Raw genomic sequence first — 24,255 nt, forward strand, 5'->3', positions numbered from 1 at the left:
ATAAAGGAGTAACTTAAAAATCTAGAAATAAGTGAAAAGTGAGTTCAATTCTTATTTCATTTGTTTTGAGGTGTTCCAGTGGAATGAAATTGATAACAGAGAACAAGATTTAAATTTATTTTTTTTCTTTTTCTGGACTGGAGTGATAGCCCAATGGGTTGAGCCCAGGCTTTGTGTGTGGAAAGCCTCATTTAATCCCCAGCAACCCACGATGCTCCTGCACCACCAACAATAATCTGAGCAGTGAGCCAGGAACCCCTGAGCACAGCCAGGTGTACCTTCCAACCCAAAATATAAGAAACTCTTTTGTATGATAGCAAGGGGGATGCTATTGCTGGTCCCACTTCCCCCAAATTTACACACATCAATATCACTGTATTCACACTGTATTTGGAATGAGGAGAATATTGAGAACTGATCAAACAAATTAAATATTCTTCCTGAACTTTCCTACACTCGTCTCTTTAAGTCATTCATGCATGTACTCAACTGGTTCCCTTCATCCTTTCATGCTTGGGGGCGTTTCCTTTTATCAGCCATGCTATTCTGTATGTTTACATGCTTTGTGTTAGAGCCTCATGCCTTCCTCATGACAAGAGGTTTCCCACTGATCTATTTGTGCCACAACAAGACGCATGCATCAAAAATAGAACTCTTTGACTTACTGTGTTCATCTGGTAAGAAAACTTTTGGAGCACAGTAAAAGGGGGTGTGGTCTTGTCATGGTTGTTTTCTCTTGTGGGTTTATCTTCCTGTTCTGTTTCTGGTTTTCTAAGTTTGTTGTTGGTTCAAAGAACATTTTTGTAAAATATGTTTAGGCACCAGGAGAGAGATACGAGTTGCGCCTTCATTTCTTTTCTTCTCAGTGAGTTGAGTTCCTTTGATGTGGGCATGAGGCCGGCCACACTGTTTTGAGTTCTCAGCAGAGGAAATGCATGAGGCATATTTATTAATAGCTCTTTCTTCATGCGTTTGTAATCATGTTTGAATTATAGGTAGATGTGTTACTGGAGTACAGACTCCAGGATACCCCAGGGATGGGGGGAATCTAGGCCAGAACTTGCTTACTCTAAACTGCAAGAAAAAGTATGTGCAAGTGGCCTCATCTGAAGAAGTTGGCCTCTTCATGCTCCTGGTGGAACGGATTCATCAGGAGATGATGTTACCATCAGAAAGATGCCAGTGAGAGACGTCACTTGGGAAAAGGGATCCAGATCCCTGGCCCCTGATCTATTTAGGTTCTTAGTCTTTGTGAGAGAAAGAACTGGAGGATAAGACAGTGAGATGGGAGTAGGTAGATTTCTTAAAGTGATAGTACACACCTGAGGTGTGGGTTCAGGTGATCTCAAGGGAGAATCAGGCCCTGGGTTTGGGGTAAAGGTTTTTAAGGAGTCAGTTAACTTGGGGGGGTATGCATACGGAATTGGGCATGACTACATTGGTGTTCTGCGCTCACTCATATGTCACATGTATCATTAGCATCTAATTATGCAGCTAGGGGGCTTATAAGTGAATATGTGCTTCGGGCTTAATGAGGAGAAAATGAAATCGATTCAGGGTTATGTTCACGGCGCATGCTCCAGTAGTTATCTGGAACTTGTTTTCTAAAGTCTTCTTTTATTGAAGGAGTTGGTAGCCACAAGTCTTTCCTTTCTGGGATGGAGAGACTCAAGTCCCTTTTGTTTTTCTTTAGACAAATGATTTTATTTTTCCTGTTTTTGGTATTTTTGTGCTACACAAGGTGTTGCTCAGGGCCTATTCCTGGCTTTGTGCCTAGGGGTCACTCCTGATGTGCTAGAGGGGCCCTGTGGTGCCAGGATCAATGTGGAATTGGCAGCAGGCAAGGCACATACTGTATTATTTCTTTGATTTCCATTTTTAAGAAATAGTAGCTTCCCACACTGTCTCTCCTATATTGGATTTCTCCTCTACATTGTTTGAAGTATCTCTTTATTAGCAGAAAAAAATCTTTTTCTATTATCCAATTTATTTACTAATTTACATTGAAATGTGAATTACCTTAAGTTTAGATTATATTACGGTGACAGGTTTCAAACATTTGCAGTTACTGGTTGTCTATCTGCCTCCTTTTTAAAACTCTTGTTAATTTCTTGTGATTTACCTCTTTATAGAGGCTTGAAAAAAAGGTTAATGAATTAGAGAAAAGTTGATAAAATAACTAAAATGGCCACAGATGGTTTATCTACTCAGACAGAAAATGACAATTTTATTCTTTCAGTGAACATTTATCCAGTGCCAGTTACATACTAAATATTATTATAGATATTTAGTATACAACAGGCTGGAGCGATAACACAGCAGGTAGGGCATTTGCCTTACACATGGCCAATCAGGCCAACCCCGGTTCGATTCCTCTACCCCTCTCAGAGAGCCCGTCAAGCTACTGAGAGTATCTTGTCCACATGGAAAAGCCTGGCAAGGTGCCCGTGACGTATTCAATATGCCAAACACAATAACAACAAGACTCACAATGGAGACGTTACTGGGCCCGCTCGAGCAAATCGATGAACAACGGGAGGACTGTACAGGATATGACAATGAGTTAAGCAGACAAAATATGCTGTGTTTGCAGAGCTTGCAACAAAAGCTTATGTTGCCTTCCCTCTGGTCGGCTCAGTGTTCAGTTGTGGTGTACGTGAAATCCAAGTTTAGCATTACGGAACAAGTAATTAAAGGGATAACTATACCAGCAGGGCGGGTAGGCCAGGCTAGTTATGCCTCAATGTCTACTTGTAATCTTTTGTTTGCATGGGTGTGCAGACTTGAACATGAAGTCTAAGTAATATACTGCAGACTCTTACTTTATTTCAAGGGCAGATTCTTTTCTAATGTTAGTTTTATGCTCAGATTTCAGATCTGTAATGATGATCATAATTCTTCATGATTGCCACTTCCCTACATTTAGGATATTCTGATTTGCAGTTAATAAATTAATACCATACTTCATTTCACAAAGGATCTGAGCCAACTCATGCTCAAAAGAAGTCTTTCATTTGGAAGACAGAGACTATTGTGGATCATAAGCACTTCTTCTGTGTATGTCACTTGCATAGAAAAACAAAGCATGCTAGAGTTTTCTCAGTTTTTCCAGAATAAATTCATGGCCTCTTGGAGATGGAAGGGACTTCACAACCCAACTCTCACTTAATGGGGGAAGAAATTGAAGTTGAAAAGGAGTCAGTGAATTTCTTAGGGTTGCACAGTTGGAATTTGGCATAATTGGACTTAATGTCTTACTAGACTTATTTATTTTCTGTTTTTTTCCACAGGTATTATTACTTTCCATGTCTTTCCCATATATTATTTGAGCATTATGCCAGAGCTGGAAATAAGCAATGCAGATATTTTTATACCCATCTGAAAAATAAGGATTTAAGTACCAGAGTTTTAGTAATTTGTTCAAAATCACTAAAATGACACTTGAATTTCCTTCTTGGACTTGCATTGTAAGGTTCTCTCTATTGTTGTGACTTTTAAAAACTAAAGAAGAAGCTAAGATAAATATAGGTTCTGTTGGTCCTACTGGGATAGAAAGTTAATTTTTCATGTGTCTTCCAGGATAAAGCTACCTGAAATGTTGATTTATCTGTTGATTAATTCACAAATTCCCACTGAATAAATAGAGTTCATTTGCATCTTTTAAAATTGGTACTTTTTCTCAAGAGTTATTTTAGTTACTGTTTTTTTTTTTATAATTTATTTATTTATTGAATCACTGTGGGAAAAGTTACAGAGCTTTCGGGTTTAGGTCTCAGTCATGTAAATATCAAACACATTTCCCTTTACCAATACTTATTTTTAACCCCGAACCCCAATAGACCCCCACCTCCCACCCCTCCCAATTCTTTGTGAGGCAGATGAGTTCTAGTTAATACTCTATCTACTTTGACTAGATAGATTGTTTCGATAGAAGATGCACAATTATTGTTTAGAGTTTACGACCCACCCCCCACAATCAGACACGCTGAAACAGCGTTGTGAAATGATTTGCTTTCTACAACTTGGTTTAAGAATAAAATGATGTCGCGCGGCCGCGGTTTTGAATTTCTGCTATTTTACTTATTGACCCTGGAAGAATTTCTATTAAAAGTTAGATAGTTAAGAGATTGGTTTCTGTGCCCTGGAGTCGTGGCCGTGCCGGAGAGCCGCTCGTGGGGGGCAGCTGGCGACCTCGGTGGGGCGTGGGGGACGGCCCACAAAGCCCCCCTTCCCATGAGGTCCCTGCCGCTCCCGCCAGCCCCGGCTCAAACCTGCTGTCCACAAGGCTCCCGTGAGGCCGCCATCTTTCTTTCCAGAGAGGAGCGGGCGGGCCGGTCAACACCCTTTCCCCTCCGGGCAGGCTTGGTGGCGCGGTTTAACACATAGTCCATTTGCTTTTCTGCTCCAAGCGGCTGGTTCTCTGTGCTAAGTCCTTGTGCCTCCGGGGCCGTGGCTGTGCCAGAGAGCCGCTCGTGGGGGGCAGCTGGCGACCTCGGTGGGGCGTGGGGGACGGCCCACAAAGCCCCCCTTCCCATGAGGTCCCTGCCGCTCCCGCCAGCCCCGGCTCAAACCTGCTGTCCACAAGGCTCCCGTGCGGCCGCCATCTTTCTTTTCAGAGACTTCGTTACTGTTATGAGAGAATTTTGAAATCACTTCATTTCTTTCTACCACAATTTGATTACTTAAATTTGTGTGCAAAATAAGTAGTCTAATTTTTTAGTGTTTGATAACTACTTCTGTATTTTCACAAACTATATTGGAATATTGGAAGGCATAATCAATATCTAATCAGTAATGATATATGCTATCATTTTTGTTTATTCTATTTTGAAAAAAGCATACGTACAGACTTCATACTGATGAAAGTCGTAAGTTTGTGATTGTTACTGAGCTTACTAAACTCTCTCCTATAGCTTAATGTTTTACTGACCGGCAGTTTAGGTCATTATGAAAAATGAGATGGTTAAAATTAACTCCTTTTATTTTTTTGCAGGAGTAAAACGTTTAGATTCTAGAAGTCTTTGATTCTAGAAGTCACTGCTATCTAATTGATAGAAGAACATTATTCTCTATATATTTAGATGTTAATTAAGAAGGAAACTTTGTCTTTTCTAGTTTATCAGTTAAAAATCCATTTCAGTTATTTCCTCTTAAAATAAAAAGTGACAATATAATGAGTATAAACAAGTATTAGCTGCATGCTACTCTAGACATTTATAAATTCAGAGACTCAATAATTAAATCATAAAATAGTGCCATGTATGTAAATCAGTATTGATTTTCTACATTCCCAGAGCTAGTGGTTGGTTAATAGTAACTTTCCAGTATCATAAAAAGAGGGAGGAAGAAAGAGAGAAAGAAAGAGAGAGAGAGTCACTGTACTCTAAAGTTTTGAAGTAAGTGCTATAAGTTGATAAAAGTATAAGCAATAAGTGCTACTAGTGTAATTTATTATTTTATTTTTTATATACCTACATAATTAGATTTAATGCATACATGACAGAGTTCTATTTTAAATTTTCTAATAAAGTAAAAGTAAAGGCCCTCCCGTTGATCGTCGATTTGCTCGAGCGGGCCCAGTAACGTCTCCATTGGAGACTTTGTTGTTACTGTGTCTGGCATATCGAATACTCTCGGTAGCTTGCCGGGCTCTCCGAGAGGGGCGGAGGAATCGAACTCGGGTCGGCCATGTTGGCCACTTGTAAGGCGAACGCCCTACCGCTGTGCTATTTCTCTTCAGATCTCATAAATTTTCTAATAGAGCTCAAAATTTTTTTAATTGAATCACCATGAGATTCACAATTATAAAGCTGTTCTTGACAGGATTTTAGTCATACAATGTTTCAACACACATCCTTCTACCAGCGTGCATTTGCCAACACCAGTGTCCCCAATATCCTTCCTACCGTCCCCTCCATCACCCCATCCCAGGCCCAGGCACTTTTCTTCTCTGTCTCTGTCTCTGTCTCTGTCTCTGTCTCTGTCTCTGTCTCTCTCTCTCTTTCTCTCTCCCTCCCTCTTTTGGGGCATTATGGTTTGTATTAGTACTGAGAGGCCATCATGTTTGGTCTTTTACCCACATTCAGCGCACAACTCCCATCCATAGTGATCACTTCCAGCCATCATAGTCATAGTGGCCCCTTCTCTGTCCAAACTGCCCTTTTCCCCCCAGCACTTAAGCTCAATTTTTAATATTTGAGTTTATTTAAATGTTGGAATCAGGTAGATTCTCTATTGTCAACTGTTAAAAAAAGGTTATGATCTTGAAACATTCAGCATATAGAAGAATAAACTAAATTTTGATACTCATATCTTTTAAGTGAAGAATGTTCATTCAAAGAAATGTATGATCTTCTTTCAGATCTTTTACAGAACTGCTTCAGTACACAAAATTGATTTTGAATGCCACTAATGTACTCTTCAGTCAGAAGAGTCCTGGTAAAATCATATTTATATTTATAGGGACAATAAATGAGCATTATTTGATTGAAAAAAGACAGTCTTGGTCATTTTACTTTCTGCTTAAAGTTTTCCGTGACTTTCTATGGCTGAAGACCCTCTTAATCATTGTTATGCTCTGCTAGATCCTTCTGATCTGCCTGGTTTCCTTGATGATCTTAACTCTAGCAACACATTTCTGGAATATCTCTGTACATTCTTTATAGCAACTTATAATTCTCCTTTTTCCTCTCCATCCACTATCTCCCCTCCCATTCCTCTTCCCCATGCTACCTGCCTTAGGCACCACATACTTTTTCCTTCTTCTAGAAGAAAAACTCTTCTTCTTCTCCCTGTTTTCACTTTCCTGCTCACCTAGTTAAATGGGTCATTCATATTTCAGAGATCAGTAAAGGAATATGACAGTCTTCTCCCTAACCACATTCAATCAAATACCTGGAATTTTTCTCTCACATCCTTTCTTTGTTATAACTATGTATTTTGTAACCATGTGACTGATGCCTGACCCCAAAGTCACTATCTCTTCTATCTAGTACCGTCCCCCTTACTACTGCAGGCCCTGCTATGTAGTGAAGCTACAATCCCATGAAGAAATAACAATAAGGTAAAAGTTGCTGCCTCAGTAATGCTTAGTTTGATGGCTAGGGAGACTGCATAGGGTCAGGACACTTGGCTTTTATGTGCATGGCCCTAGTTCATTCCCGGGCACTGCATGAGTGCATAAGCATGGCTAAGGGAGCCTGGGTGTCTCTGGCATGCAGAACCTAAGCAGGTCTGTAACCTAGGCCTTAGCACTTCTTGTTCTGGCCCAATGGCCAATTATCACCAAGAGACTCCCCCAGACCTCCTGAGCCCTGCTTAGGAGACCTCCCCTACCCCTGTAAAACATGCTTAGTCTAATCTGACTTGACAAAAGTAATCCATACAGAGCAAGCATGAGACATAATACTTTCCTAGGACCCAGAAGCAGAGATTTATGTCGCAAGAAGCAGCTCTGTATTTGACTCCTAAAGCTCTCTATGACCTAGTGACCCTACTGAAATGAGGAGCTTGAGGAGCTCAGTGGAGTGGTGTAGCAAGTGGAATGCCAATGACCCCAGTGACCAGGTTGTAGTGAGAAACCATAATTGTCATAAGAACTAAAGACTTGGGCTCTTCTCTTCAGCTTGCCTTTATCTTCTAGTCACCCTGTGGAGAAAGCCAAATCATCTCTGGAAAAGTTTATAAAGAGCTTTAGTTTGGGATAGAGGGTCTCCCAACAGTGCCCAGGAGTACTTCTTGTTCTGACTCAGTGGTCAGTTATCACCAACCATTTCCTGTAAGTCTCCTGAGCAGTGCTTGGGAGACCTCCCAAACCCCTTGCAAAACATGCTTAGTTTGGGGTAACTGCCTGGTGATTCTTAGCTGGAAAGGCTGGAGTCTGTGGAGCAGTGCAGGCCCTGCAGTGCTAGGGCTTACCTGGGCTATGCTGGCAGTGATGTTTGGGGCCTACATAGAGCTTGGAATCATACAGACACATACCATGCTTGGGCCTTAACTCCTTTGCTCTCTCTCCAGCCTCCCTATACATTAAGCTTTAAGAATGGACTGAGGTCATTTAGTGCATAATGGTACCAGGTTCAAAGAGTCTGATGGAGCATCCCTATAGTGGTCTTGGCAGGTGCTCAGAGATGCAAACATTGTGGATATACAGTGCTCTGTGTTACTGTGCTTTTCATTGGGAGCGAAATACTTAAATTCTGATTGCTAAATCTTTCTGACCTGGGCCTGACTATGAGGGCCTATCATGTGCTCTTTCTCTATTCTTCTTGGACTTCTTCTGAAAGGTCAGTCTACTTTTTAAAGATACAATCATATTTCAGGGGCAATTAACATTGGAGACCAATGAGTCACACTGTTTCATTGAGGTGACTTTGTGTTTGCTTCCCAAAATGGAAATGTTTAGGGAAACTCCATGGAGTAATGACTATGAATTGTGTTGGGCTTCAGAAGAAAGCTAGGGAAAATCTAGCATAGTCAGAGAAGGGATTTCTGGCCCTTAGAACCTGAACTGAATTTGGCAAGATAGCTCTGATTTGGATGAACAAGAAAAGGAAAAACGAAGTGTATTTCAGGAAAAGAGAAGAATAAAAATTGAAATGTCTGAGATGGAAATGAGTAAGCATTTATAACGAGGCATTAAATCACAAGTTTGGGACTGAGTCACTAAGATAGGTGGAAAATTCTAGATTCCAAGAGATTTCTAGATTTTATTCAGTAATGACAAAGAAGAGTGAGAAAATCAGTTTTATTTTTCTTGTGAACTTGACCTTCCATGTCAAAGCAATAACAGGTTATTAAATTGGAATGAAGTACTGATGATTTCGTGGGGAGCAGCTGTGGATTCCTGGGTCTTTCCTCTACGAGAAACACCCTCACCTTCCTATCTTCCCAGATAATTTGGTCCTGCAGTTTGCAATTAATGGAAAAGGACTACCTTTCTCCTAAGAAATTTGGAGGCGGTGCTGGAGTGATAGCACAGTGGGTAGGGTGTTTGCCTAGCATGTGGCCAACCCACGTTCAATTCCCAGCATCCCAATGGTCCCCCAAGCACTGCCAGGAGTAATTCCTGAGTGCAGAGCCAGGAGTAACACCTGTGTATTGCTGGATGTGACCACAAAAGCAAAATAAATAAATAACTAAATTTAAAAAAAAAAGAAATTTGAAGGGGAAAATGCATATGGTAATGGAGGTAAGAGGGGGGCCCAAAAAGCCCCTGAGGACTGCCAGGTATGTCCCATAAAATTAGGAAAATTTTTTTTGTTTAATTAAAAATTGTAAATGCTTTCTTTTATGAGTGTTTTCAAGAGAAACCTTGAAATGAGAGAAAGCTCCAATCAGTGTTGGTCTTATCTGAATCTCCCATGTGGAGGTAAACACCTGTCTCTATGCCCTTACTGGCGTTTGGCCTTCCCAAATGCTATCAATATTCAGAGTTTTCCTTCTGGCCTTTTCTGAGTAGGATCCAAAAGAGATCCCCCAGCTCTCTCCCTGTAATGATCCCATGTCTCAGAGTAACTAGTACAGCCTCTGTATCCTAACAAACTCCTAAGTTCAGGCATTCTTTACCCAGAAACCTCTCCTTTACCCCATTCCCTGGAGTTTGGGAAGTAGAGGAACAAGCTTATTTGCATGGTGTTGATTATCCCATCATTCCATAATTAGAGGATTTGGGGGTAGATGCACATTTATATGTTACAGACATATGCCTATGTAAATGCAGATACATATAAACACATGTAAATATATGCACATATAAAATATCCTAATGCAGATACTCTGAAGCAATATCCCAACTGCTAGATCTCTGTGATACAGCTATGTAGAGTGATAAGATAATGGGAGTATTCTTTCCAAAGCCTAATGGAAACTCAGATGGGAAAGATTCACTTTGTATGATGGTAAAAATTCACAGAGCATCGTTCATTTTGTTTTTTTATTTTTTATTTTTGGGTCACACCCGGCGATGCTCAGGGGTTACTCCTGGCTCTGCACTCAGCAATTACTCCTGACGGTGCTTGAGGGACCATGTGGGATGCTGGGAATCGAACCCGGGTCGGCCGCATGCAAGGCAAATGCCCTACCCACTGTGCTATTGCTCCAGCCTGCATCTTTACCCTTATACCCTTTTACCTGCTTTCAACACTCAGGGTGATCATTTTCAACTAGTATTGTCATAAAAGACCGTCCTCTATCTTATCTACCCTCCAAAATCGACTCTCCAAATTAACTCTCTATCTTATCTACCCTCCAAAATCTTTAATAATAATTCACACTTGACTGATGCCAAACTGTTCACACAGAGGATGTTATCACATATGCTCATCTACATGAGTTATTGCTCAGTAGCTCTATTAGCATCACATTTAGTCCATGTTTGTATATGTTCTTAAGGGTGAAGATTTAAAGTGTATCAAAATTAAAGATTATGATACAAAGTCATATTGTATATGTTTATAAGGGTAAAGATTCTTTTTTAAAAAAAATTATTGAATCACCATGAGATAGAGCATTACAAAATTGTTCATGATTGAGTGATGAGAGTCAGAAGGAGAGGGACAGATATAGAAGGACTGCATTAATTTGTGGGATATAAAACACAAACAAACAAACAAAAAACCTCTATGAAACTAATATCCAAGGCCAGGGAAAATGGGTCAGAAGGACTACTCAATGGTTGGTCAGTGGTGTGGAAAATGGAGGGTAGATAACATAGAGGAGGGTCCATTATGACAATACTAGTTGGAAATGATCACTCCGAGTGTTGAAAGCAGATAAAGGGTATAAGGGTAAAGATTCTTGTCAAAGTTATGTGTGTGTAAACGTCTATATTTGATACATGGTCTCCCTTTCTCATTCTTTATTCTTCAATTTGTTAAGTACCTCTAATATGATGAATAATATGAACATTTATAATGAAAATCTTGGAAATAAAATAGAACATGTATTGTTATAGAAAATAACATCCAGTGTGCTGTCAAGAATACAGCAGTAAAAATAACTTAATAAACTTACATTTTGCTTCTTGTTTTCAGTTGTTAAATCATTGAGCCCCCCAAAACTTGTCATTATATTATCTCAATTTAAAATATTAATTTTGGAATTTGGGAGAATCATTGGGGGGAATCATTAAATACTCAATGATTCTCACCGGAGGGAAAATTCTTTTAAATAGCAGAGTGAATATGTTACAGATATGTATTTCATTAGATTTCACAATTTGCCATATGTTGGTATGCCACATTTTGCTAGTAATTTGAGTATTTGAGGCATTATGTTTGTTTGTATCTGGAAATCACATGTTCAAACAGTTTTATATAGATAATTTTTGCAGAGTATATTCATTCAACTCCAGGGATTTATTTAATTGAACACAGCTCTCCTAAATATCTTCATCTGCTTGTTTTGAAATATTTCCATTGATATACATCCTTGAAGCTTTTTGCATAATGAAAATGCTATTTTTAGAGATGGATCTGCACAGTTATTTTTAAGGGAACACATTTTAATGTCCAGTCTGAATATTCACTGTAATAATGTAAGGATTTTTTTATATAGTACTAAAGAGAAGTACAATATTTTTGCAAACAACTTGCCTTTTCTGAATCTCATGTATGTATGTGTACTTATATGCACATATATAACAAATTTTGGATGCTATATAACAAAATCTACATACTAGGTAGCTTAAGTAAGATAAATTCATTTCTCTTAGTTCTGAGGACTATAAACGAGCTCAATTTCCAGTCAGATTTTTTGTTTTTGTTTTGATTTGGTTTGTTTATTTGTTTGTTTGGGGATCACACCTGGCATTGCTCAGGGGTTACTTCTGACTCTGAGCTCAGGAATCACTCATGGCAGTGCTCAGGGGACCATACAGGATGTTAGGGAATGAACCAGAGTTGGACACATGCAAGCCAAAAGACCTACTCACTGTGTTGTCTCTCTGGCCCCCTCCAGTCAGTTTTATTCCTAGTGAAATTCCTTCCTGGCTTATAGATGATCGCCTTCTCTTTTATTGTCATACTGAAGGGATCTGATAAAGGTCCAGTGTATTAAGCAAAGAATTTTGAAGTTTATCTTGAGCACTTGGTAAAGGCACTGCTATATATAGATTTTAGAAAGACTTCCAATATAAGAATGAAAAATAATTGAGATGAAGTCAGTATAGAAGCATAAGACCAGGTTATTTTCTAGCTAAGGTAGACATTGGTCTTTTCATTATCATAATCATTCAGAGTAGAAAATGAGATCTTTTAAGTATCTCTGTAAAAGGTACTGACTTAACTCTGGAAGAATATAAACTTGGGGAATGGGATGATAGGGACAAGAGGAGCTTTCACTGTCTCCTTGAAGATAGATACTTTTTAAAATGAGTTTTGTTTTTTAAGTCAAGCATAGCCTTAGGTAACAAACAAACACTGTCCTCTCGTTGTTCACCGATTTGCTCGAGCGGGCCCAGTAACGTCTCCATTTTGAGACTTGTTACTGTGTTTGTCTTATCGAATACGTCACAGGTAGCTTGCCAGGCTTTGCCATGCGGGCGAGATACTCTCGATAGCTTGCTGGGCTCTCCGAGAGGGGCGGAGGAATAAAACCTGGCTCGGCCTTAGGTAAAGAATGTTAGAAACTAACATATAGGAAAGGTTTGACTTAGAAATTTGTGTGGCAAGCCATTAATGCTTTGGTGGACCATGGAACAATATGAGCCCAAATTTTAATATGACTGCTAAAATCTGATGGAGCAATATTTAGTATTAGAACACTGTCACTGTCACTGTCACTATCCTCCCATTGTTCATCGAGTTGCTTGAGTGGGCACCAGTAAAACTCTTCTTTCTATTTTGGAATTGCTGTGTTTATGAATAACTTGTAGCATGAATGAAATGTCCCAAAGTTTTGCTGATGTGGATAGGAACTGTTTTACAACAGGGGTATTGTACCTGGAGAAGGTCATTTTATTTCAGGAAGTGATAATATATTATGACAAAGAAAAGGAACAGTAAAAAAAAATCTTGACTATAAATAAGTAGAAAGAATCTAGTTGTGATAGGGCAGACTTTTGACTTTCAAAAAGAAGACAATATGAACTGTACAGTGGGTGGAATACCTCCCTTCATGCATTTGACTCAGAATCAATCCCTGCAACTCCATATGGTCTCTGAGTTCATCCAGGAGTGATTCCTGAGCCCAGAGCCAGGCATAAGCCCTGAGTATACCTCTGGATAGGACTCAAAAATAATAGAGGATGAAGTGGGGGGGAGGGGGCGGTGGGAGGCAGAGGGAGGAAGGCTGGCAGGCAGGCGAGAAATAAAGGAAGGAAAAAATTCGATGGGTTTCAACATTTTGTGTTTAGAAAACTAATTATTCTATTATTTTTGTCGGCAACTAATAAACTAGCAAGAACTGCCGCGTCCCTTCATTTAACTAATAGCCATGACCAATTATTTTGAGAGAGTGTTCATAAAGCTGAGCCATATTTTTGTAAGTAAATCTAATTAGCTTTTTTCCTTCATTTAACTAATAGTCACAACCAATTATATGCGATAGAGTTCATAGAGCTCAACCATATTTTTTGTATGTAAATTCATTTAATTAGCTTGCCTGTTCTTTTTCTCATTAAATAGCACTAATATGTTCATTTATAAGGTTGGCTGTGTTACATGAGTTCTTATGTTTTCAAACTCGTGCCCTAAAGAGTAGATTTAATAATCTTAAATAATTGATATTTTCACATTATTGACTCTCTCCAACTTAGCCACTGACACCTTCTTTTCTCCTTCTTTGTACATAAAGCCTATCTTGCCTCTCTTGTTTCTATAGTTTAACAGTATGTGGTTTCCTGACCCCCAACTGTTGCTCTTACACTTTCTCCTCAACAAGGATACAGTAGGATTAATTGGAAAATAGAGCTGTCCTACATGCTCTGTTTCAAGGCAGATGTCAGAATACTACAGCAGATGAAATTTTTATTCTTTGTGTAAAGACAAGGTTCTAGTGCCTGGGCAAGCTATTGTCAGCCCATCACCCTGCCTTAACCTGGATTAATTACCGTAGGTTCATCATTGTGATTTTCTTATATGGTTGTAAGGCCCAACAGAGGTTGACACAGCTTATGTTTTCAAGGTAAACTGATGTTCTTTCCTGATGTCCAGTGTTTATGTGCTAGGTAACTACGGTATGTTTCACAGAATTTAGATTTATTAATGTGAAAATGTGCTCATTTTTGGCTAGAAAATGCATGTTTGGGGCAGGATTAAACAGAACTGGAGATAAAAAGACAGATGGTCATTTTAAGGAGTTAACTCATGTAAATATTGAGCTTAGCAAAACCCAAGATCTTCAGGGAAAATTGGGACACTGTAAACCAAGAGAAGTACAGGTCCAATCCCGAGACCTGTGTGTCAAGTTGCCCAAAGAGCCCACTTTTCAGTTAGTTTCAGAAAGAGATAACCAGGGACCCAATTTAGAAGCAGTCAGGCTGGAGTAATTCTCTAATTCAAGGGAAGGTGAGCCTTTTTTGTTTTATTTAAACTTTCCACTGACTTTCCACATCAGGAAAGGAAAGCTCAGTCTACCCAATTAAACGTTGTTCTCATCTATAAACACCCTTTACTCCAGTAAGCAGAATGACATTTGGCTAAAGATCTGGGATCCCGTGGTTGGGTTGACACAGTCAAGTCAATATTTCAGAGGTGACTCTTGTTGATCAGTATTTATTGCATGTTACTGGCTTTTAAAAATCCTTTGCTCTATTCAGGAATTATTTATTTAGCATCATCTCTTTCTCATCTGGAGTCTACTACACTTTGGTTGACGGTCAGTGCTCGAGATGGTGGCGGTCTCACATCTGTTGTCAATGCCCAAATCACTGTACAAATTCTTCAGACAACTCTGGCCCCGGCAGACTTTGAAAGACCAAAGTATACATTCTCAGTTTATGAAGATGTGCCTGAAGACAGTCCTGTTGGAACAGTGAAAGCAAAAGAATCCTTGAGTAAGTACTTCTGACAGTGTAGTCAAGCCCGTTATTGGAACGTTTCCTGGACTTCCCTAGGCCGTATCATCTTGAATAAATCATTTCATTCCTTCCTGCAGGAGGAATGAAGAAGGAGCATACCACTGGTGGCTTGCTCTTTGTCTTTTCATCATTATTTCCATCCTACAACATTTTTTCCTAATCACAAAAGTAATAGACACTTTTAAAAGAAAGTTTAAACCAATTCAGAATAAGTTTAATGTAGAATGATAACATATGCTATAAACAACTCGCCAAACACTCTTTAAACCTTTCATTTTTACAAAAGGACATCCCACCCTCTTTGTTGCTGAAACTACCTTTATACCCCAACTTGTGTATTTGTGATAACTTTCCAAGAAGCTACACCTCATTTGTCTTTTAAAAAAAAAAAGGGTTACATAGCATTTCAGCTTTGATATAAAATATATTCATTTCAGCATTTCCTCTCTGCCACTTGAATGCTTCCCCATTTGATTGTCCAAATTGTCTTTAAACAGCATCCTAATAGGATGTATAGATAGTTCTCTGCAGAATAAATTCTTCACAATGAATTGCTAATCGAAAGTCTTTACCCTCCCTCCAGTGTCTTTCTCTTTGCCTCCCTGCATCCTTTGTGGTGAGTATTTGCCATTTACAGGTAATTATTATAGAGAAATATTACTATAAATGTAACTTGGCAGCTTAAAACATCCAAATCAGTCATGCAAATTATTTTCTGAACATCTTTCCCTTTTATCTTATGCTTACAAGAAGAAAGAACAATCTCTTATTTCACTGGAAATCTGGTCTGTTCCTTATCTCTTAGACAGTGCCATTGTCATTAATGCATTCATTGCATCAGGTTTGAGAAAGCTTCCCTCCGCATTCCCTACAGATGTGCTGTATTTGAGTGTTTTCTGTTTTTGAGTGTATATTCAACAACAATGCTGTTGTTGCTTTCTGTTTTCTTTTGTTTAGATTCCTCGGAGCCAATTTTGTATAGAATTTCCTCTGGTGATCTGGACAGGAAGTTCTCCATTCACCCTTGGTTGGGTATCATTCGGACCCAGAAGCCTCTGGATCACGAGACACAGCCTGTGGTGATGCTCACGGTGCAGGCCCAACTCGGCAGCTCCCCGATCTGCAGCAGCACAGAGGTCAACATAACCATCATTGACGTCAATGACAACCCGCCTGTGTTTCCCAAAGTCTCGGATGAGCTTAGGATCGCGCAGACCACACGGCCTGGCACGGCCTTGTACCATGTGCGTGCGATCGACAAGGACAGCGGGCCCAATGGCTTTGTCCGTTACTTGATTGCAAGCCAGCATTCCATGATCTTTTCCATAGACTCCAGCTTGGGCATGGTCTACCTCAATGGGAGTCTGGGAGCTGGAGGGCCTCAGAGGCATACCCTGACGCTTATGGCCCAGGACTTTGGGGTTCCTCCTCAGGCGTCCCTCTTCATGCTGACGGTGCTGATTGAAGAACAAGAACCAAGTTCTCCCCTAGCTTTTGAAAGTTTGGTTTATCAAACGGAATTGAGTGAGTCTCTCGCACTGATGACCCGAATACTACGAGTCCAGGCACATCCTCTTGGCCCACAGCACACAGCCTGGACTGTTCGGTACTCACTGGAATACAGTAAGGAGTCGGCAGCATTTGGCATCGACCCTTATACTGGGTGGATTTCTTTGCGACGACAGCTTGACTATGAGTCAGCACAAACGTATTGTTTCCAAGTGTTTGCCTGGGTCCCAGAGAGCAGACTATTGCAAAATGTGAGCACTTCTGTCACTGTTCATGTGCTGGATGAGAATGACAATTCCCCTGTCTTCATGCATGACTCGTTGTTTTTGAAAGTCAAGGAGAGCCCCCTTCCCCACGGGGTAATAGGCAAAGTTTCAGCAATGGACAGAGACTCAGGAAAGAATGGACAACTGTCATATTTTCTTTTGTCCGGTGGAAAGTTCTTCAAGATGAATCCCATTACAGGTAGCATTTCGTAGCATCTGTGTATTCCTTTGAAATTTTTGTCCATTCCTTTGAATTGACAAAACTCTATATCATAGCTCTAACATCAGTACAAACATATACTTAAAATTCCACTTTGTAGTGAATACCATATGTGGTTATATAGTATTGTGTCTTGAAAATTAAGTGAAAAATTGAATAGAATTTCCCCCATGATTCTCTTGTCACTTCTCTTGCCTCAAATTCACATACTCCTAATATGTGATTCTTACTCTGAATTACAGATACAGCTAAAATGGAATGAAAATGATCTTTCTATAAAGTAAAAAAAAATTTTTTTTTCTTTTTGGATCATTCCCGGTGATGCTTAGAAGTTACTCCTGGCTCTACACTCAGGAATTACTCCTGTCACTGGTCAGGGGAGCATATGGGATGCCAAGGATTGAACCCAAGTAGGCTGTTTGCAAGGCAAACATCCTACCTGCTATTCTGTTGCTGCGGCCCCATAAAAAATTGTTTGACCCACACCTGGGGGTGACCAGATGGGGTTCCAGAACTCAAACCAAAGTCTCCTGCATGTAAGGCAAGTGCTTTAACCTGTGCAACATCACTCCAACCCTGAAGTGAAACACTTTTTTAAACCAACTGTTCTTTTTAATTTGTAGGTGTTCTGGAAAGTATTTAGCTAATACTTTATTAAATATTAACCATTGGTATAAAACTAGAAGACAGTTCTTTAAGATCTCAAAATGACTTATTGACATATTTCCTCATCTCATCTTGATAAGGAAAACAGACTGTAAGTGAATATATTTACAGTGAGGTTTCTGTGAAGATTTAATTATGAAATTAAAATAAAGATGCTATTATACTTAAATTTTATAGTGTATATATTTATAAGAAACAATTCTGGTATATTGGACATTACCTTTGCCCTCTAATACATTGGGGGTGGGTGTTGGACCACACCTAGCTGTGCTCAGGACTTACTCCTGTTTCGGAACACGAGAATCACTTCTGTGGTGCTTGGGGGTCCACATGTGGTGTTGGAGATAGAAACCTCGTTGACTACCTGCAAGACTCTGAGCAGTCTTGGGAATGATGGGACCTCCTACTCTACTGGGATTTTGTATCACCATTACCCACACTCATTGTCAGGCCGAGCCTCACAATCTTTATCACCACTGACCTCCAAACAATCAGTTTGTCAGAGTTAGTTACAAATGCTTTTACATTCAAAAGCTAGGATTTACAGAGAATTAAAGTTTGAAAATTCAAAAATGTAGTTGTTGTGAGGGCAAAGGGTGTAGGGCCCTTGCCTTTCATTCAACCAGTCCTGGTTCCATCCCTAGCACAGCATACGGTCCTCTGAGCACTACCAGGAGTGATCCTGAACACAGAGAAAAGAGTGAGCCCTAGGCACTGTTGAGTGTGGCTCAAACAAAAATAAAAAACAAACGCCCCTCACCCACAAAAATCCAGTTGTGTAAAAAAAAATTACGATAAAGTGATTAATGTACTACCATTAAAAAATCCAGTTGAGTGTGTGACTTGTTAAATATGACACTTATCATGAACACTAAAATTAATTTTTATAGTGAGTAGACAGTAAACACTGCCTTTAAACATACTCATACATGAACTTCCTGGTTTTATTTTTGATCTCAGTTTTTAGTTTGGTGTTGCATACTCTTTTCATTTGGATAGAGGGTGAACTATTTTTAATGTATCTGGAAGTGTATTCCTGTAGTTTCCTGTTTGTTTCCTGTTTGCTTTCTCACACATCTTTTCATAAATAATTAGGAAATCAATGCTAGATGGACATCAGCTTCAGGAGACAGAGTTGCTGGCCTCCAGGGTTCTTGGCGATAAGTAGAGGCATCTACAATTTAATGTCAGAATCTCAATGGCTAAAACATAAAGGCAACTTGCCTATGACACATAAAATAAAGCTTATAAAACAATAAGAGATATTTGTAAAGTCACCGTGCATCCTGCATGCATATTATAGAATAATAAATAGCTCTATGCATAAGAGACAAATCATTACCTAAGAATGCATTTTGGTGGGGAGAGGTATTATGTCATTATTGCAAAGTAATGATAACAACCATATGTATGATAATCGATAATTTACAAAACACTGTCATGTTTATGATTGCTTTTGTTTCCAATAACTCAGAAACTAGGCTCAGAGAGGTATTTATGTGTCTATTGTGGAAACACTGGAACCGGCCTCAGAGCATTTATTCTAAATGGCAGCATTAACAGGGAAATGCCATCATTTAAAATATGCATTCTTACAAAGCTCCCCATAGAGTATTTCATCATTTGTTTGACAAATGATTATGAAGTCACTTTTTTCAGAGTTCTCATGGTTCACGGTAGGTTACTGCAACTTAAGAAAGGACAAATTTAAAGAGGCATTCAGGTGGATCTTTGGGGAAAAAAAATCACTGAGCACTGGAGCCAAACTACAAGAATATAAATAAAGCCGTGTGCATTTTTTTTTCTATTCTGCAAATTGTTTTAGTTGTGACCGAGTGCCTGGGTTCAAGTCAGTCTCTTTGTTCCTGCTCTGTACTCTTCAGGTGAACTGGTCGGTTGGGTCGGCCTGGATCGCGAACGTCAGGAGCATCACCAGGTGACCGTCCTAGTGACCGATCACGGCGCCCCACCGCGAAATGCCACCATGACGGTTTACATCACTGTGATGGACATCAATGACAACACACCCTCCTTCCCACAGTGCCTCCCTGGACAGCAACTGCACATCAAGGTCCGAGGCGGGGAGCAGCCTAGCCAGCAGCCCAGTCTTCCTAGTCATTTGTTTTGAGCACCATCTTGTGGTAGAAAGGGTGAATTTATCAAATCTGTCCTAGCTGAAACTGCCTAGCTCCAACCAAACTCCACGACAGTACAGAATCAAATAAAATGGGTGCATGCGATATTATAGATTTTAAAAAGTCCATTGTTTGACGATATGTATTTATGCCCGTTGTTCACAAATATAGAAAGGCATCATCAGTAATGCTCAAAAATGGTGTTTTTTCCCCCTCTCTCCAAGTTTTGTTTCCTCCCTGAGTGCAGAAATCCTCAGAAGCAGTTGATAGGCATCGCTAAGAGGCTTCGTGAAAAAGAAAGGAACTTTCTGAAGTTCTAAAGTGGACATAGATTCCTCTAAAGATGGTGAAATATTGAGCTGGAGAGGTAGTAAAACGAGTAGGGTGCTTGCTTTGCATACCACCGACCTGGGTTTGATCCCTCACACCCTATGTGATGGTTGGTGCCCTGCCAGCAGTGATCTCTGAACACAGAGGCCAGATAAGCTTTGAGCCCCTGTGGGCATGGCCCCCAAACCAAAAAAAAAAAAAACAAGATAAAATGGTGAGAGATGATCATTTTGAACACACGCAGCAACTCTCACGTTTGTATTATCTCATCTTTTAAACTTCCATTCCTTTGTATGTTTTATAAGATCACAATGAATTAGCATATGAGTTCATGTACACAATGAATCAATAAATATGTCTTGAAGGCACTCATACTTGAAAATATGAGTGATTTATGTGAAGGAAAATATTTAAGCTATTACCCTAAAAGTATTGGACATTTCGGTTGTGCTGTGATAAGCATTTGGAACAACTCAAAACATAAAGGAAGTTAATAATTTTAAGTTCATCTTCCAAAGCCGCAGCTCAAGAAAATGCTACTAAAGCGAAATATTATGATGCAATCGCTATTATGCCATTAAAGTATTTTGTGGCTTAAATGGATAATAAAGCTCTAAATGTGAAGTTCAATTTCACATGTAAATTTTAGTATTCCTGAAAAGTTAACTAATGACATATGTTTCCTGTATGAAGTGTCTTAAATTTTTTTCTTAAATTTTATATATTTATTTTGGTTCGAGGGCCACCCCTGGCAGTGCTCAGAGCTTACTCTTGGCCTTGTGCTCAGGAATCACTCCTGGCAGGGCTCAGGGGACTGTCTGGGATGCTGACTATCAAACATAGGTCTACCCACTGTACAGTCCCTCCAGCCCCAAGGGATGCTTTGTAATGCCAAGGTTTATATTTACATTGAGTGTATTTTGGAACTTTACATTGAGTGTATTTTGGAACAAAATGCTAACATTTTTAAAAATTTCCCAAGAGCACAATAAGTGAAAAGATGCTACAATTCTTAAAATATGGTAAAAAAAAAAAACTATGATTGGCCTGCTAATTTAATTTTGCTATCGGAGAGCCCGGCAAGCTACCGAGAGTATTCGATATGCCAGACACAGTAACAACAAAGTCTCCAATGGAGACGTTACTGGGCCCGCTCGAGCAAATCGATGATCAACGGGAGGGCCTTTACTTACTTACTTACTTTATAAAATAAAATTGGTTCAAAAAGCTTAATTTGCTGAAGAGTGATTTAAAATGTGTTTATTCTTTTCACAAATTAATGCCTGGGTAGATACTATATAGTAGATATTGAATTATATTTAAAATATCTAGCAGGAATGTATTATTTATCATTAATAATCCTTCATAGAGGATTATTGTGAAAGGATTATAAAGTTCATTGCTGATTTTTTGTAAAGTTTAACTGACCCATTTATAAGCTGGCCTTTTGTTTTACTGACAGGTTTTGGAAGGTCAGCCGGTAAACATGTTGGTTACAACTGTGTTCGCAAAGGATCTTGATGAAGGAAATAATGCAGAAGTTACATATTCACTATCTTCAGGTAAAAAAATCACCATTCATAAAGGATTTTCTCTATGTCTTATCAACTATGTCCTCTGGGGAAAATGGCAGCAAATTACATGCAAAATGCGTTTGTTACTGTCTAGAATCATCTTTACTTTTATAAATGGAATGTAAAAGTTTAATTTAAAAAGTGAAATCTTTTGGGGGTTGTTGTTCGTTTGTTAGGGTACACCCAGAATTGTTCAGAGGATATTTCTGGCTCAGTGCTTGGTGATGTCTCCTAAAAGTACTGAGAGTCCATGTGGTACCAAGATTTAACCCTCTATTGTGCCAACTCTTCAGAGGGCCCCAGTTTTTCTGTGTTTTAAATTCAAAATAACTGAGGGCAGAGTGATAACACAGCAGACACTTGCCTTGCACACAACTGATCTGGGTTTGATCCCAGCATCCCATATGATCCCCTAGGATCTCCAAGAGTGATTCCTGAGTGTAGAGCCAGGAATAACCTCTGAGAATCACCAGGTGTGGCCCCCAAATCAAAAATAAATAATTAATTAAAATAAATTCAAAGTATCCACCTACAAGTGAATAACTTCTAATAGTCTGAGTACAAATCAACTTTTATCAAAAGAAAGTGGAAGATAGTTTGAAAGTGGAATTATGTACAAAAATTATAAGCATCAAGCATCCTTAAATCTCTATGTGAGCTGAATTTTAAGGGGAGTAGTGTTTGGCTCTCCCTGGTGGTACTTGGAACTTTTTCCTGGCTCTGTGCTTAGTTGTTATTTCTGACAATACCAGAACCCCTATACTATTTCTCCTGTCCCAAGCACTTAATATTCTTAGTCACAGTAAATTATGCTTGGAAAATAACACAGGTAAGCATATGTAGTTACATAAGAATTTGACTGAGACAGGTTGATTTTTGTGCTTTTTCTTTTAGAATACGTATGCCTTTGATCTGATGACTAACTTTATTTAGTTGGAATTGTGCTTTATACTGTTTTAAAAGCCACATACTACCTTGTCATGTTTAATACTAACACAGGAAAACAAGAGACAATGTTGTCCTATAGATAATTTCACTGTTACTGTCTCTGTCCTCCCGTTGTTCATCGATTTGGCTGAGTGGGCCCAGTAACATTGTGAGACTTGTTACTGTGTTTGGCATATCGAATACGTCACGGGGAGCTTGCCAGGCTTTACCATACGGGCAAGATACTCTTGGTAGCTTGCCGGACTCTCTGAGAGGGGCAGAGGAATCAAACTCAGGTCGGCCTTGCCGGCCACTTGCAAACCCTACCCGCTGTGCTATCGCTCCAGCCCACAGTTAATTTAAATGCAGAAATTTAATTGTTTACACAGAAGTCTCACAAGTTTTTTAGGTAAACCATAGACTCACAAAAGATGTAAATTTTGGTCCTTAGATAGGATAATCCTTCCATGTTCCTATATTTAGGGGGCAGATAGCACATAATTGGAGTTAGCATGACTCGAGATTAATGTCTCTTCCTGGATAGGGCTCATAATACCCTAATTGCTCCTATCTGGTTCTTGCTAAAAAGAGGGAGTGGGGGAAGAAAAGAAAGAAAGATGAAATTTCTTTGTACTCTGTGAACATAGAAAAATCATCTGCGCTTAAGTATTTAGATAGGTTTCCAAGTCTGCCTTCACTTTAACCAAGAGAACCACGAAGTGAACAGGGCATATAGACTGGAGGTTCACTCAAGAACCTTCACTGCACTGGGGTATAGCTGGAAGCCAGTGAGCATTTATGTTTGTACTATCATCCTGTTTTCCTTCAAGAGAACCCTTCAGATGGTATGCTTACAAATCTTCCCAAATTAGAATTATCTTTACTAGAAATGTAAGAAAGACTATTCCAGTGAACTATGTTAAAGACCTCTGTGTAAACAATGATAAATATGAATAAAAACAAAAGAGGACAAAATGAAAAGACATAAAATGCTCCCACTTTTGAACTTTCAGTAACCCAGAGATGCTCTGGCTGATGTTTCAGAGATACGGATCTCCATCCTGTCCATATTTGGGATACCCCTTCCCCAGGGTCATATTGTCCTCTGTTTCTAAGATATTTTCGTGTCTATGTCTGTCTCTGTTGGGTTCCTGGTCCATTAGGTTCCAGAATAATATTTTCACATAGCTCAAGGCAAATAAGATATAGTTAAGTCAATTCTATTTTCTACATTATAAGTTAATATGGATTTCTTAATTTTCTGCATGTGTATAGGAAATAGCTCTGATCACTTCAGGATTGATGCCAATAGTGGCGAAATAAGAACAGCCACTGTCCTTTCATTCGATGATAGACCTTCCTACAGGATCACTGTACTTGCCCACGACCAGGGGCTGCCTCCTCTGCAAGGACAAGCGGTTATTACTATTCAGGTAATATTCCACCATCACTATGCAATGCAGAAGGTGTCCTAAGAGTTTCCTTTGATTTTTATACCAGTGTAGAGTGAAGACACATAAAGTGGACGGTCTCATGTTGAACCCCTGCCCTGCCACGTGGGTGGGTGGTACTGGAAGGGTCCAAAAGCAAGGGTGGGGGTTTAGTAATT

The 24,255-nt window shown here is 39.4% G+C and overlaps 1 protein-coding gene and 1 non-coding gene across 2 annotated transcripts in view; both read left to right on the forward strand.

The window, feature by feature from the left end:
* DCHS2 (dachsous cadherin-related 2) overlaps window positions 1–24,255 on the forward strand; it is a 263,354-nt gene that overhangs the window by 156,028 nt on the left and 83,071 nt on the right. Inside the window, exons 4-8 of the mRNA XM_056119027.1 lie at window positions 14,759–14,995; window positions 15,977–16,993; window positions 19,564–19,751; window positions 21,608–21,707; window positions 23,922–24,079. Coding sequence (XP_055975002.1) covers window positions 14,759–14,995; window positions 15,977–16,993; window positions 19,564–19,751; window positions 21,608–21,707; window positions 23,922–24,079 — 1,700 coding nt within the window. The remainder of the gene's footprint in view (window positions 1–14,758; window positions 14,996–15,976; window positions 16,994–19,563; window positions 19,752–21,607; window positions 21,708–23,921; window positions 24,080–24,255) is intronic.
* On the forward strand, window positions 23,091–23,222 carry LOC130028441 (U8 small nucleolar RNA). Its single transcript, XR_008793179.1, has one exon. It is a non-coding gene; the product is annotated as a U8 small nucleolar RNA (small nucleolar RNA).

This window comes from Sorex fumeus, unplaced genomic scaffold (genome assembly GCF_029834395.1).
Source record: "Sorex fumeus unplaced genomic scaffold, SorFum_2.1 ptg000039l, whole genome shotgun sequence".
Taxonomy (NCBI): Eukaryota; Metazoa; Chordata; class Mammalia; order Eulipotyphla; family Soricidae; genus Sorex; species Sorex fumeus.